This window comes from Syngnathus leptorhynchus, chromosome 3, assembly GCF_054491065.1.
Source record: "Syngnathus leptorhynchus isolate UIUO chromosome 3, UIUO_Slep, whole genome shotgun sequence".
Classification (NCBI taxonomy): domain Eukaryota; kingdom Metazoa; phylum Chordata; class Actinopteri; order Syngnathiformes; family Syngnathidae; genus Syngnathus; species Syngnathus leptorhynchus.
Window position 1 is genome coordinate 19579888 of NC_141197.1, and position 14598 is coordinate 19594485.

The 14598-nt window shown below is 40.0% G+C and overlaps 1 protein-coding gene across 4 annotated transcripts in view; it reads left to right on the plus strand.

The window, feature by feature from the left end:
* The window catches only part of LOC147059657 (protein diaphanous homolog 3-like), a 49966-nt gene extending 37069 nt beyond the window's left edge, over positions 1–12897 (plus strand). For 3 of the 4 annotated variants that reach the window (XM_085907907.1, XM_085907903.1, XM_085907904.1), the window contains one exon: positions 6107–7181. In XM_085907907.1, coding sequence (XP_085764033.1) covers positions 6107–6462 — 356 coding nt within the window. In that variant the 3' untranslated portion in view covers positions 6463–7181. Of the gene's footprint in view, positions 1–6106; positions 7182–12141; positions 12221–12814 lie in introns of those variants that run through there. The other variant, XM_085907905.1, reaches the window with a different exon arrangement.
* Positions 12898–14598: the final 1701 nt, after the last annotated feature.

Below are 14598 nucleotides of genomic sequence, written 5' to 3' on the forward strand. Positions count from 1 at the left end.
CTTAGAACCGGTGCAAATCACATTAGCGCTGCCAGTTTCTGTAGCACGGTTGTCATTTGGTCTTTATTTATTACGAGTTTTCACTTTATATGGATTTTGATCCACGGCAAATGCACAATGAAGACTGCTAACATGCTGCACCGCACCATATCTGACCCCTTAACCCTTTTGTACCGACCACCACCGTTATTGGGTCAACCCCTAACCAATCAGAACTTCATGTAAACGTCTTTCGATATTATGTTCATGTAATCTGTTTGATTTATCAGTGAGACATCCCATTAGTTATGCAAAAATCTTGGACCTCGCTTTTCATCCCCTCTTGGTTTTAATGCTGATATGCCTTGATTTGATCACATTTTCCAAAGGCTGCTAAATGGGCATACATGCTCATGCCCACAGGCTTGCGCATGTGTTTGTCATGTTTATTCATCGTAGATTATATATGAGCTCAAGTGGGCATAAATTAAGCATTTTGTGAAGTTGCAGGCAGTATATAATATTGTGAGGCCCTTTTGTTCTGATTTGTATTGGGCATTCCAGCCAAGTATCTCTTCTTTTTTAACTATCAGTGCAATTAAAGTTTTCAAAATTGTGTAATTCAAAACATTGGGCTCACATGATGAAAATGGTCCTAATATCAATCAATAGCATCTAAATACAATTAAACCCATTTAAAGTGGAAATTGGGTCACACATTTTGTGTGTGTGTGTGTGTGTGTGTGTGTGTGTGTGTGTGTGTGTGTGTGTGTGTGTGTGTGTGTGTGTGTGTGTGTGTGTGTGTGTGTGTGTGTGTGTGTGTGTGTGTGTGTGTGTGTGTGTGTGTGTGTGTGTGTGTGTGTGTGTGTGTGTCTCGATAGACAGGCAGTTACAGATAGATAGACAGACAGACAGATAGCTAGGTAGACAGACCGATAGACAGACAGGTGGACAGACAGATAGCTAGATAGATAGACAGACGGATAGGACAGGTTGTGAGAGTAGCCAGAGTGTAACAGTACCACTATTCAAATAAGCTAAGGATAAGGGAACCAAATCAGTGGAAAGCAGGAAAAAGTGCAAAGTTGTTTGACAGAGAAAGAGGGCAAACTCTGTGTTGACGGAGACAGGCTGGTTACCAGATGGCTTTTGTCAGAAAGCGAGGGGAACGGAGAGCAAACTGCCGAAGAGATGGGGCCGATGTGGCCGTCTGTAATGCGATATGGCAGATGCGATTTTATTTTTAGGACGCGAGGCCCCAGAACGATAGGTTTTATAGGGTTTTGAGTGGGTTGATCTTTTTAAATATTCAACTTCAATGAAATATAGAGCATGACTCCAGGCCGTTTGGAATACATAAGTCTGTTTGGCAGTACTGGCCTTGCATGTTGAGATCTGTCAAGCAGCCTGAGTGTTAAACACAACCGCTCAAGTGGCACTGAAAACAATGGCAAAAAAAGGAACACTACTCAAACATCTATAGGAGGCTTACTTATTTACTCACATTTCTATTTAAGTAGATAATATAACTGTTATTTACACTTTGAGGCCTTTTTTTTTTATTTTTAAGAAAAAAAAACTTCTCCATCCTTATTAAGAAAGCACTAACCAGCCACCATAGACTTGTTTCAGGGAGAAAAAGGGTTTCATTATCACAATTGCAAAAGCGTATTAACAGTATTTATTTATTTTTTTCCGGCTTACAATGGCAGAGAAAACGGCTCTCTGCCGTTAGTGCAAATCTGCTGTTGTGTTGAATATGTATTCGCACGCTCACTGATGGGGATATTTACCAGCCGTAACCACATAAATAACAACAGGTAGCAGAGCCCCAAAGCACAGATATGTTTAATTCAAGCCGGCGGCTGTGAACTACACTGGCAATATTTTATCAGAGCTTAATAGAAAAGGTGAACATGTGAGTCTGTGGGCAAGATGGTAGTCAAAGAGACCTTTTGCAAGTGATGCCGTCCTACTATGAGTATACATTCTCAGTCCATTAGCCCGTGTGTCATTCTAGTGAGGCTGAGTTGATTAAGAGCCATCTGCCAGGTGTTTCTCTTCTTTCTAATGTCTTTTAATTGCCGGCTGCATTTCAAAACACAGCGAGTTTTGCCTTGAGTGAATAGATTTTTACAAATTAGCTTTGCTAATTGACAGCTCAGATTATCAGTGTGCCCCCCCCTCGTTTTTTGTGTTACTACTAAAAGAACGCGTCCTTCGCAAAATGAATTGATTCGAGCATTTGCGTGCGTTTTATTCATCTTTTGATTTATTCTTTGTTAAACTATATTGAAAACAGTTCTTCAAATCCAAAGCAATGCAATTTGTCTCTCAAAGCGACAGTTTATGGAAGATAGCGGGCACTCGCAATAAATAACACAATCTCCAAATGTTATCGATCTTTGTTAAGCCGATTTTTGTGCTCATTTTTGGTTAGGGTGTAAAATACGCCAATTACTCTCCAGTTACTCTTATTGTATAAAGTTTAGCAATAATTTGAAGTTTTGTGCAGTATTGTTTTTGTAAAATTAATTTTGTTGAGAAGAAGCCAGTGTTGTGCTCGTGGTGAGGAATCGGCTGGACTTTTGAGGCATTGTTGGATGCACCAAAGCGTGCAAACGCAATGTCATGCTTCAGTGCAGCCCACAGCGGTTTGGGTTCACCGAAGGGCGCAAGACTTGACGGACTTTCAAGTCAGCCCTTTCATATTCTCGAGGTTTCCCCCTTTGTTTTGGAAGCGACATCATCCTCTTCCAGTAATGTTACTTAGTGATGTTTCTTGAATGCGTCCAACCGAAAATGTCAGATGTGCTTTGAACTTGTGCCCACTTGATACCGATTTTTCTGTTGTTATTTTTGTTTGTACCGATCCTGGTTCCAATATTTGGCAGGAGAAAAGAATCTGAAAAACGATTAATCGGAAAAATTTTGTTGTTTTTGTTTGGACTTATCCTACGTCCAATATTTGGCAGGAGAAAATAATCTGTCGACCGTTTAATCAGACAATTAATTTAAGACAAATAATGAAAAAAAAATGTTTTTCAGTCATTTAATGTCATGTAGTGGACAAATGAAAGACAAGATGAATAAGCTGCAAAGTGTCACAGCAGCCAAGGTGCAAATCTAAAGTAGGTATGCTAGGTTTGATCCCTTTAGCTTTAACTTGTTGTGTCAATCACTCCACGGGGAGAAACGGCATCTTCTTATAAGTGTCTAACTACTTTCTTCTGCGTATGATCAAATACTGCAAACTTCACAAGAGCGGAGAGACGGCGAGTGTGAGAGTGGTGAGAGGAAAGGCTCATCTGCATCCTGTTTGATGTGCCAAATGATCTGATGAGGACGGGAAATGTGGATTCTTCCTCGCAGCTATTTGCAGAGAGGGAAAAAAATGGACAGGGTCTTTTGTACAAAACACAATCTTGCCAAACATATGAGCATGTTTATCTTTTTTTTTTTGAACAATAATTAATCTTTAAAAAAAAAAAAAAAACATCCTTGTTCTATAACCAACATAGTCCGGCAAAGTTGAGAAAAACATTTTAGCTACCATCATAGATCATTTTTATTAGATATCGTTGCCAGACGTAGACAAATGAAAACAGCAGCAAGATGTTGACTGAAACATGCCGAGATCCGACTCGCAATTGACATTCGCAATAAGTGGCGTAATGCTATCAAGAACTACTAGACGTCCCGAGGAATGACCTTTGGCACAAGTGTGAAATTGCCAAGCTTTGAATTGTAATCTTTTAGTGCCACAGTTTGTGAAGCTATTATCTGGAACAACATTTAATCGCTTTAAAAAAAAAAATCAGAATCCAAATAACTCGGCATCTGCTATGAATACAACTCAACGGTCTTAGTGCCCAAGTACTTCTTCCGCACCGACCGATCCAAGCCTGCATTTGTGTTTTCCCCAAAACCTTTCTCACAGTTGCAAGACTCAAACGATCTTGATAATTACAAAGCATCAGGAACAAAGTTGTGTGGTCCAGCCCCTGATTGGCAGATTAAGCAGTACAATCATTACTTGAGTTCATGAAGCTCATCAAGACCTCGGCCAGACAACGTATCCTTCTCCATCTCTTCCTAAATGTCTTGCTGAACTAAAGAATTAGGATTCAGGGGAAGCCCTAACTCTCGCCTGATTATTTATTGATTAAAGCGGATACGTCAATACTTTTGCCCCATCGCAGTTAAACACTCGCGAGTCTCGGTCCGAACGGTTATCCGCCGGCGACTCGCGCTTGACTTTTAGTGTCAGCTCTTGGATGAAATTAGCAAGTGGGCAATGACACACGCTTCACATCTTTCCGCCTCGCTTTACAGCCTCTATGAAGGCAAACATTGAGAAGCTATTTGACTTCAGAGGACGGGTGAACGAGCATGTCACTGAAAAGGCAGCGTGAGGAGAAACTGAACCCGAGAGCACTTTGATCATCTTCGCTACTTTAATGCTTGATGGCTTGACAACCATCAGACAAAAATAAAAATGGTACAAAAGAGCTAATAGTGATCTCAATATACTGCGTAGGAATCAATATCTCACCAGGCCTGTAATTTATTAATCTGAATTTGTTTGGAATCATACCTTGTTTTGGAAAAGAACTGCCAATATTTTGTCACTTTTCGACCTGCTCTCTAAGATGATTGGCATTCTATCAGCAGCAGGATGTTGGAAGTTAAAAGGCAATTTACCGATATCACTATAGCCAATTTTCACATTAGCGCTGAGTGTGTTTGGCGACAAATTCGTGTTTATGAGGCATTGCTCACACCTTGAGCGGGAAAGCAGTCGCCAGGGTAAATGTCAGAAGAAGAAAGAATGGAATTATGAAACGAGTTTTGGCTTTTTGATAGCGGTAAGTCACGGTCGAATTAAATAACATTGTCCTTTTTTTTCAAACGGCGTCGTGTTCTGCAATTGTGTCTCGGGGGGTCGACATCTGTGATCGAAGGCCTACTTTGCTTAATTTTCGCAGTCTGCTCCATCTTGTCTGGTCTCCTCTGTACTCTCCCTTTATCCTTATTTATTTGTCAGAGTTTGTGTTCAGGGACTTTGCTTGTCATTCGTCAGCGTGCCCATAAAACACACTGTCATGACTGACTGGCCACGCTCCAAGCTCATTACCGATTGGCTGACAGAGCGGCCTGTTCTGTTCTGCTCCGCTGTGTCTGACTCCTCTTTGCCAGACGTCCCGCGTTCGGGAAACTTTAAATGCGGCGGTGTCGGCGCTCCCGCCGTACCTTCGCCGTCTCTCGCTCAAGGTCGCATGAATATGGATTGGCCCTCTCCCGCCAGCATGCACATACTGATGATGAAGTCCAAGCTCCACTCACAGGGATAATAATTCACGATGCGGCTCTGATTTGCTCACTGACTGACTGTACTCAACACTATGAAAGCAGATGGGAGGGGCCGGGGAAGGAGAGGACGTGGGGGGTGGGGGGTTGACGAGACTCATCGTAGGTGAAAAGAACGAGATGAAGTTGAACAGATAATGATGGTGAACCCAGCGAGTTGTAGGATGGACATCATTGATGAGGAAAGAAAACATGACTGTAATATAAATATGTGTCTCTCCATCTTTGTGTGTTTGCATCCCAACAAACAAACAGCATCAATGTGGATGTTCACTTTGCTTCCTGTGACTTAAGTGCCCCCCGCCCCACCTCGCTTCTCCTCATCATTTGTTTGCCACACTGACAACTTTAATGTTGTTTTCTTTGCTTATAATTTAATCAAGTTCCTTTGCTTGCAATCGTCTAACAATCGTGCTGCTTATAAATTTCTACAATAGGGCTGGGCAATATGGTTAAAAAGTATCACCATCATATCGACCGATCAATTTTACTCTTCCAAATAAGTACTAGGGAAAGAGCTAAATTTCACTTATTTTAAAATAGAATATTTACATTAAATTAATATTAAATAATTTAAATAAAATAAACATTTACATTAAATTAAAAGCAGTTGAAACAAATGTGACAATTTTGAATTAACCTTTAGTTTTAATGTCTATTGGGATATTCTATTAATTTTGAGTTATTGCCCAGCCCTATTCCACAAGCTTTCATCATTCGCTTTTGCTGACTATTTTGTTTACTCACCCCCTCACAGAAAACAAGAAGGCAACTTTACTCCGTTCTCGCTCTCGCCAAAACGTCCATGCCGTTTCTGCGGCGACAAAGGCTCCCCCCACCAAGGAATCTGACAGCCAAGCGGCTTCAGCAGCACCATTCAAATCTGCGCTACGTTCCGACACGGCACACAGGTACAAGAACACCTCGGGCCACACTTATGCGTCAGATAGCGAAAGAGCGGCAGTGAGGGAAGATCCCAAACCTATAGAGATCAAGAGAAGGGATGAAGGCGAGCCTCTGGCCTCTCAGACGCCATCCAGCGGTGCCGTGCACTCCAGCGCCGGCAGCCAGTCTGATGTGCAAGCTCTGTTGGCGAAACTCAGGGCCTTGTAGGAGTCGCGATACAACCAAACATTGGCTTTATAGTTTGCACACACGTAGAAATGATGATCTTAAGAAGTGAATCTTTGAAGAAGCTTCACAGAATTAAAACTGTTAGACCAAATTGTGGCTGAAAGTATATCAAAATGACACAAGTTGGTGTCTTTGTAAATATTAAACCTGACCTGAAATTGCAGTTTTTGTTGTCCAAAAACGTTAACGTCAAACGACTTAGCACTTTCTGATACAAATGTTATTCAGTTTTCCTGTATTTATCTTACATTCATGCAAATTTGTCTTATCTCATGAATCACATTTGTTCAGCAGGCTTTCGAAAGCCTTTGGTTGGAAATCATACAAAATATTAGCACTACAATAGGACACTTTTCAATTCCAACATCTCCACAGAATTTTTTGAGGATGACTTTTTTCATTTTAGCATTTCAAGTCGAACTCATTGTGGACCAACTGTCTCTTATGAGCTAAGTTTTGTATTTTCCTCATGATGTGTGTTCTATTTTCTATATTTAAAAAGGTTTTTTCTACTTACTATGTGTAACCCGATATAAGATTGTAACTTTTCAAGGGACATGCTTAGAGATTGTTTAACAGTAAAATTCATTTGACCATGTTTTTAGCTAAGGAAACGTTTATACCCAAGCGTTACTAATTAATGTCTTAAACTACTGTCCATGATTTGCAAATAAAAATGTTAATTGCTGCTTATTCAATCCTGGTATTAAATGTTTTCTTTTATTTTCCAATTTGCAATGAAATAGTTGGCTGTGTGACAGATGCTGTCATTGTCTGCTTCCCCCCTGAAACAAAGTAACGCTCCTTTTTGGGTTAACGTTTGCTAATTGCGACGCTAATGCGCAGTCCATTGAAATCAAATATAATAATATCATCGTGAATGATTCCCTTGCCAATACAGTCATGCTCAGTTGATTGGAACTGTCGGGGCCATCTTCATTTATTGGTTTTAAAAGACATAGAACTACATCAAAGTTGGTAGCAAAATATTTATCTCGTATTTTAATTTCAACAATCACCACCAGATGTGTGGGTGTTTTTATTTTAATTATTTCTTCATAAAGGGAGTTTTGTTTAGTTGAGCAAACGTATTTTCAAGAAAAATCTCACGAGGTTTCTTGATGAGGTGACTGAAAATGTCTTAATTAAATCATGTTTTATTAATTAATTAAATTCATTAGATATTATAATACATATTATATAAATACATAATTAAATACATTTAATTTAATTAAAAGCCTTTGCGCTTTTCGGACCCAATGTGACAACTGTCCCACTTTGCACTTTTTCTTATATTCTTTGACTTTGGCAAATCATTTTTCTTCCAGGAAAAAAAAACTAAAATAAAATCAGCAAATTTAGACAGGGAGCATAAGGGGGTTGGATTCAGTTCCACTCGGGGAGCCTTCATTACTCGCAGGCCTGGGTCGCAGCCATGAGGTTTATCTATAGTCCTAATAAAGGAGAACAAAACATATTGTGAAGCAGATTGCAATCTGGGCCTCTTTGATTGGAGCTGAAGTTAAAAAGCATCAGAGGATTCCTCCGCAAGGTGGCAAATACACAAAAAGCCCATCCGATTTGTCACTATTTCCTTCCCCTTGACTCGTAGAGGGAACATTTATAATAGCCTCTTCACATCAAGCTGTGTCATTCTCCGTCAACATTTATTTTTCTAATTTTCCAGTCCTCTGGCGGTATCATTTGTCATCTACTGTTGATCGTGTCAGTTGGACTGTCGAGTAGGCTAAAAACAGGAACCATCCCATGTTTTGTCCTTTATGTCGCGTTTTTACGCTCATCATTTGTCTTGCCAAAAATAATTTACAGGCTTACCGCTGTTTGGATGCTTCTTGAGTTGTGTGTACGTCATTCTGAGTCCTCACAAATGCAGAGCACATCTCCATTTTTTGTAGCAGGTAGACCGAGACTGCAAGTCAAAACCCAAATAGTGCATCTGGACTCAAGTTTGAAGTCGTATCATAACACTCACTTTGTACACGCCCCAGGCTCTCGTTTCCAGCTTTCCGCCACTAATGCGATATTTAACGAGGTTTTACAGAATATTTAAATCTGCGCATGGGATGCCAGCTACCTCACCGGTGAAGGAGGTGGAAAAAAAATAAAATGCTGCAAAATGTAGATGTGGATTAAGGTTCACAAGATATTAGCAGTTTGGCGGTGTGAGCTTTGTTTTTTTAAAAGTCATATATACTTTGTTCTTTTGTTTTGTTTGCACCCCAGCTCCCTTATCATTGTTATTCATAAACATTTGCTGTTTAAAATGCAAAACAATGATTGAAGTTAATTTGATAAGTGACCGCTGAAAAAAGTATTCTTTGTGGTATTCTTATCTGACGTGAGTTAAGACTCTTCCCACAGAGGACACGAACGTTTTATGATGTACTAGAGTGCTTGATTCTTTTTAACAACCAATCACAAAATGTGGTGAACACCCGAGACTCTCACAAAACTCTGAACAAGCAGGGAACACGAGTCTGAACAGTGATTTCCATTTTTAAGAGTACAGAGATAGTGCATGTGGCAAAAATCTATTAAATGATGTCGCATTTTCATCCTCAACCTCAAAATATTTCTATAAATTTTTACTTACCCAACATAATGACAAGTTGCTTGCTTGTCCAAGAAAAAATCTTTCAGAATTCAGAAACTAACCAAAAGTCAATTATCTTGCCTGACCGTGGTTCAAGCATAATTCAGGGGGGGCAGTGTCTCCCCCCTCCACTCGCTCTGCTTGCATGCCAACCGTCGTGTTCAACAGTGTTTCTGAGATGTCGATTAGTCAAAAAAATAAGATATGACGTGCATTGTATTAGCATAGACTCCCAAATGGATCTCAAAAATAAACAAACAAAATTGTTGTTTTACCTCACATCTTCTATTAAAGTATTTTCTTTGTTCCCAATGGAACTGGCAGCATCTCTGTTTGCTGTGTGTTACATCGGCCCTCATTCTTTAAATTCTTCAAATCAGATGTAGGCGACCGGATACCAAAAAAGACAAGAAGTCATTAATTTCTCTCCCGACAGCATCTCCGTGTTTACTCCTCTGAAAGAAGAATTGTTGTAATTGCTCAGTGTGTCAATGCCAAAAAACGCTCTGCTCTTCTCAAAACTTTTACCCTCCACATCTAATAAATTGGACTTCTGAGAGTCTGAGCTGTGTATTTTTTCCCACTTCTCTATCTCCACAACCAAAGAGTTTTTCCCTCTTACTTCTGAGATATAAAGCCCGCAACAAAGACAACGGACCCGATGCTGGAATCCCGCTGATCTGGCAGCACCCAAGCAGGAGATCCTCGACACAGGGTTCAGATCCACAATGCGGCTCTTGGTAAACTAATAATGTCCTTTGCTCTCTTCTCTCAGTAGTGCAAAGATCAAGCTAGTAAGCCGGCGACTCTTGTTCCCCGTCTACCTGTTTGCACACTACTTGGCTTCTCTCATGTGAAATGGGGCCGGCGCCATCTGTTCCGGCAGGTGTATTTGTGCGTCTTGTTCAGCTTTGATCACAGTTGTGGTACGCTAGCGGAATTGTTTGGCCTCCGTTTTTGTTTCTATGCCCTGCTGTGATGTTTGGAGATGTTTTTTTTCTTGTTACCTCAATCAGTGAAGTAACACTTAAAAAATAAAAAGAACAATTCCTCGCCATTCTCATATCACACCAGATTTTGATGAGCTCATTTAGACTTCCTGCAGGCTGAACGGGTACGTTTAAAATGGCTCGAAAATCGCTGACTAAGATGATTAACGTTTTTTTTTTTCTTCCTCTGGCATGTCAGTGTGCTTGCAAGCATGCATCAGTGTCAGCAAGCTGATAAACCAAAGTCTTGCTCTTTGCTTTACAAATGCTTGTCATAAGCAATTAAGTTTGACTTTGGGGAAGAATGAACAAGATCCCGTCTAATTTCCTCAGCGCCCCGCCTGATATGACACCGATGTTGGCCTCTAATATAAAAAACGTGACAAATGAGCGTCGTTAGCCTGATATTGATTGTCACTTCCTGTTTCCAGAATTGGTCACGACTTTAAATTTTCATTCCTTTCGATGCTCTGTGAAGCCAACTCTGTGAAACCCATGAGGGAAATCCTTCCCACACCAAAGCTATTTTGTTAGATTGAATTCTCGTGAAGATGAGGGCCACTAGATGGTCCTGTTTAAGAAAGATGAAGCTTTCGTAATCACAGTGACAGATTGTCAATCTGCTAAAAATATCTGAAAATGGGACACTGTGATGGAAATAAGAAATCCTCTCCCGAGTGTTTGCACAATGCTAATCTGTACTAAAGGGCTCAAAGTGAGACTTGAGTGGCTTGTTTTTTGTCACTTATATTTGCCTGAGTGTATTGCATTGCTGCCATTGGGACTGTCGAGTAGAACACTTGAACTATCACGCATCTTTGCATCCTTAACTCATTCACTGCCAATAGTTAATATCTTTCACGTCTATAACCGTCAATGGCACTATATGAGTTAATTATCGAGTGAATATGATTTCTGGATGGGGTTGTCTTAATGTTGGTAGCAACTCTGAGATTGCAGTAAAAACTGGTATCATGCAAGCTGAACTCAAGAGCAAGGTTTTGAGCAATTGACAAAATGTCGCCGAGGAAAGCCAGCAGCAAAGCTCGTGGGCCGAGGCCATTCGGTCCCCGATTATGAGTTGTTCGCTGCTAAGGACCGTGGCAGCGTTCCATGTGTGTCTGACGCCGGGGGTCAGTCACCCTGTGGCGGCGGCTCCTGCCAGTGCGAATGCGACTTGACTGCCAACAATCAGGCTCAACAGCCGTGTTTGCTTTACGAACTCTCAAATCAGAAAAGAGAGCTGCATATCTGAAAATTTGAAGGCTGGCATTACCCAAATTGAAGGGAGGTGGGTTTCTTTTCAGAAGAAACAATAAGTTGCAAATTTCTGCTGATTAGCTATATGGACAAATGCATTCAGACACCCTTTAAAAGAGAATTCAAGATATGAGCACTTTTTAACTTCTTGGGAAAAGACAATTTCCTAGAACACTCATAGAAAAATGTGAATATCTATGGTGTGCTTGTGTGAAAAACATGTTTTTTTGAGGAATTCCTGGAATATAAAAAGATAACATATAACCTATAAAAAAAAAAACTCACCAGTTCATTTTTTACCCACGTATGTATCTAACTAGGGTCAGGGTTTAAAATTAGGGTTTATGTTTAAAACCTAGGGTTTCAAACTGGAGTTAGGGTTTCAAAGTACTTTATTTATGTTTAGTCTAGTTTTTATTTCTGATGCAAAAGGTGGACCGACTCCATTTTTGTTTCCATTCTCACTCCCCTTCTTTCTCCAAAAGAAACTTTTCCCACCCATCACAAAAAGCTGAAATTAACTCCAAGTCACATGTGACATTTATATCCCATAATCAGTTTTAAACCTTTTCAGCGGTGTTCCACTGACAACAACCTTGTGTTCATGCACACTCACACCCAGTTTTTATGATGTATGCAGCATGACAGTCAAATTTAATCCTCACAAAGCGACTGAATGTGGCCATGAATTCAATGTGCGCTTGCCCCTCAAACCGCGTATGAAAGCGTCATTATTTTGGCACCATTCGGAAACGTGAACCATTCTTTCTTTTTTTGTTATTGTGTATTTTTCAGTTGGAGTCGATACTTGAGAGTTGTTCAACTGGCAGCTGCATCTCAGTTGGAGGAACAGACAGTGGCATCCTAACAAAGCGTGCGTGTGTGTGTGTGCGTGCGTGTGCGTGGATGTGTGTGTATTCTCCCGTTGCCCTGCACTGTTTCAAAACCTTTTACAGACAATGGAACACAGATGAGAAACAGACCATCTCATTTGAATATATAGTTGAATATTTAGTTTGTGAAGCCTTAGTGCCACTATTTGTACTACACCAGGGCTGTCAAACTTATTTTTGTCGCGGGCCACATCATAGTCATAGTTTGCTTCAAAGGGCTATTAAAATTGTCAACCCAAATAATCGTATTGTATATATAGTATAGGCTAGACAACAAACTGATAAATAACTAGTTTTCAAAACAGAGACGAATAAAAACTGTTCAAATATTAAAAAATGAAATATTCCAATTAAATATTTAAAAATATATGTATTTTAAAAAATGAATGGTTATTTAAATTGCTAACAGTATCTCTATCTTTTAAAATTGAAAACAATTAGAAATTTTGGAATTGACATGAACTCGATGCACAATTTGACTTTGCGGGCCACCTCAAATGATGTGGCGGGCCGTATCTGGTCCCCGGGCCTTGATTTTGACACCAGTGTACGACACTGTCTGTTTTTAATTCCAGTCATCTCATTTGGACACATCATTCAAGAAACGACAACGTGACCGTCACTCAACATGAGAATGAGCCCCATCCAAGATTTACATAATAAAAGCTAATATTGTCTGTGCGTCCTTCCTCTTATAATTATTTATATTTATTGCCTTTGAGACAACATTTAATGCACACACACGTATGTTGAATTTTTTAATTCACGTTCTGCAAATTGCATTTGTGTCGAAGACTGATCTATTTTCCTGATGAATGAATTAAGATTACAACCAAGCCACAGATTCCCGTCAAATAGCCAGCTTGTCTCATCTAATTTGCAGATCATGTAAAATGTTTTCAAAATCCATTTGATTCCTTGCTCTGGAGAAATGACTTCACGCCTGACATGTCGAGCCTGCCAACAAAATGGACGCTCATTTTGGATGGATGAGTTTGTGTAAGCTAGAAATGCTGGAAAATTCTCTCAAATGCACTCATTTGTTGCTGCCGAGTCTGAGCTTTCTGTTCAAGGGAAAAGCTGGCAATAAAAAGTGAAAGAGAAAAACATGATTCTGACATTCAGCGGAATCCCTCTAATTCTCCCTCAGGTCTGATGGTCAGGTCAGATCAACCGACACGTGGCGAGCGTGTAGATGCTCAAGGCCTCTCCACAGCGTGCGTCGGAGTCAAAGTTCCTCTGGAACGCTGCCAGTGATGGCGAGTGCTAATAAGCTTTCATTATGATTCATATTATGGCATGATCATAAGCAATCAGCAAATCTTTGGACGTGTTTGTGTGCATAGACGGAGCCATAATCTCAGCAGTATGTGAGCACAAATGCTCCAGAGACTGAACTTTGATGTGCATCCTTGAATTTCTTTTTTTTTTTTTTTTCCCCAGCCCCTCTGGCAGATAACGTTGCTGTGTGATTTGGGGCTGAGGGGTTGGAGTGTCTGAGTCAGCTGTAGCTTTGCTCTGGGAACAGCCTGCCTTCCACTCGTTTGAAAACGCACCAATATTTTGTCCGTTTCAAGAACCAAACGACCACGGGCACATTTGAAAGATGCTTGTAAACTTCTAGTTAAAAAGATTTCGTAAGAATCACTGGAGTGTTGGATTTTCAGATATTTTTATTTTCTTGCATTCAGCGTAAACATCAAAACAAATATAAAATATCAAAACACACCCAAATAAAACTGTATTTGATCGTTGTGCTAAAAATAGTAACTGGTGGTAATTGACCGACCTTTTGGCATCTTCACAAAATTCACAAGATCTCACCTGTGGCTTATTTTTGTCCTCAGCCTGATTGCTCATTTAACTCATTTTCCACAAACAGTTTTTTATTTTTCTCAAATAGTGTATTGATCATTTGGAAACTGTAAAGCAGAGAGATGTGTTTACATTTCTGTAAAAGGAGTGTTAGGCACGTGTGCTTTTGCGAACTATGCGAGATTTGCTATTTACTACTTTCGTGCAATTGAATCGAGCTTATATGTATAAATGTCCCACTGACATGTATTCACCTTGTGAAATTGAATGATATTTTCTGTGGCCTGCAGAGGTGTTATGTCACCTCGCACCAACTAGTTGATTGTATGAATCGATTCACAAAACCTCCCCAGCAAAACCTTTTCAAAACTTTCTGTCACGAAATGCATTTGACCTTGTGATACACTTGCAAAATAGTAAACAGCGGCAGTAAACAACTCCAACGCTGCTGTCATCCTTTAAGCCAAAATTGAGCATGAGTTTCTGAGGATTTAATCAGACCAATTTTTGCCGTAAAAAAATCCTTTCCAACATTTTGTATACC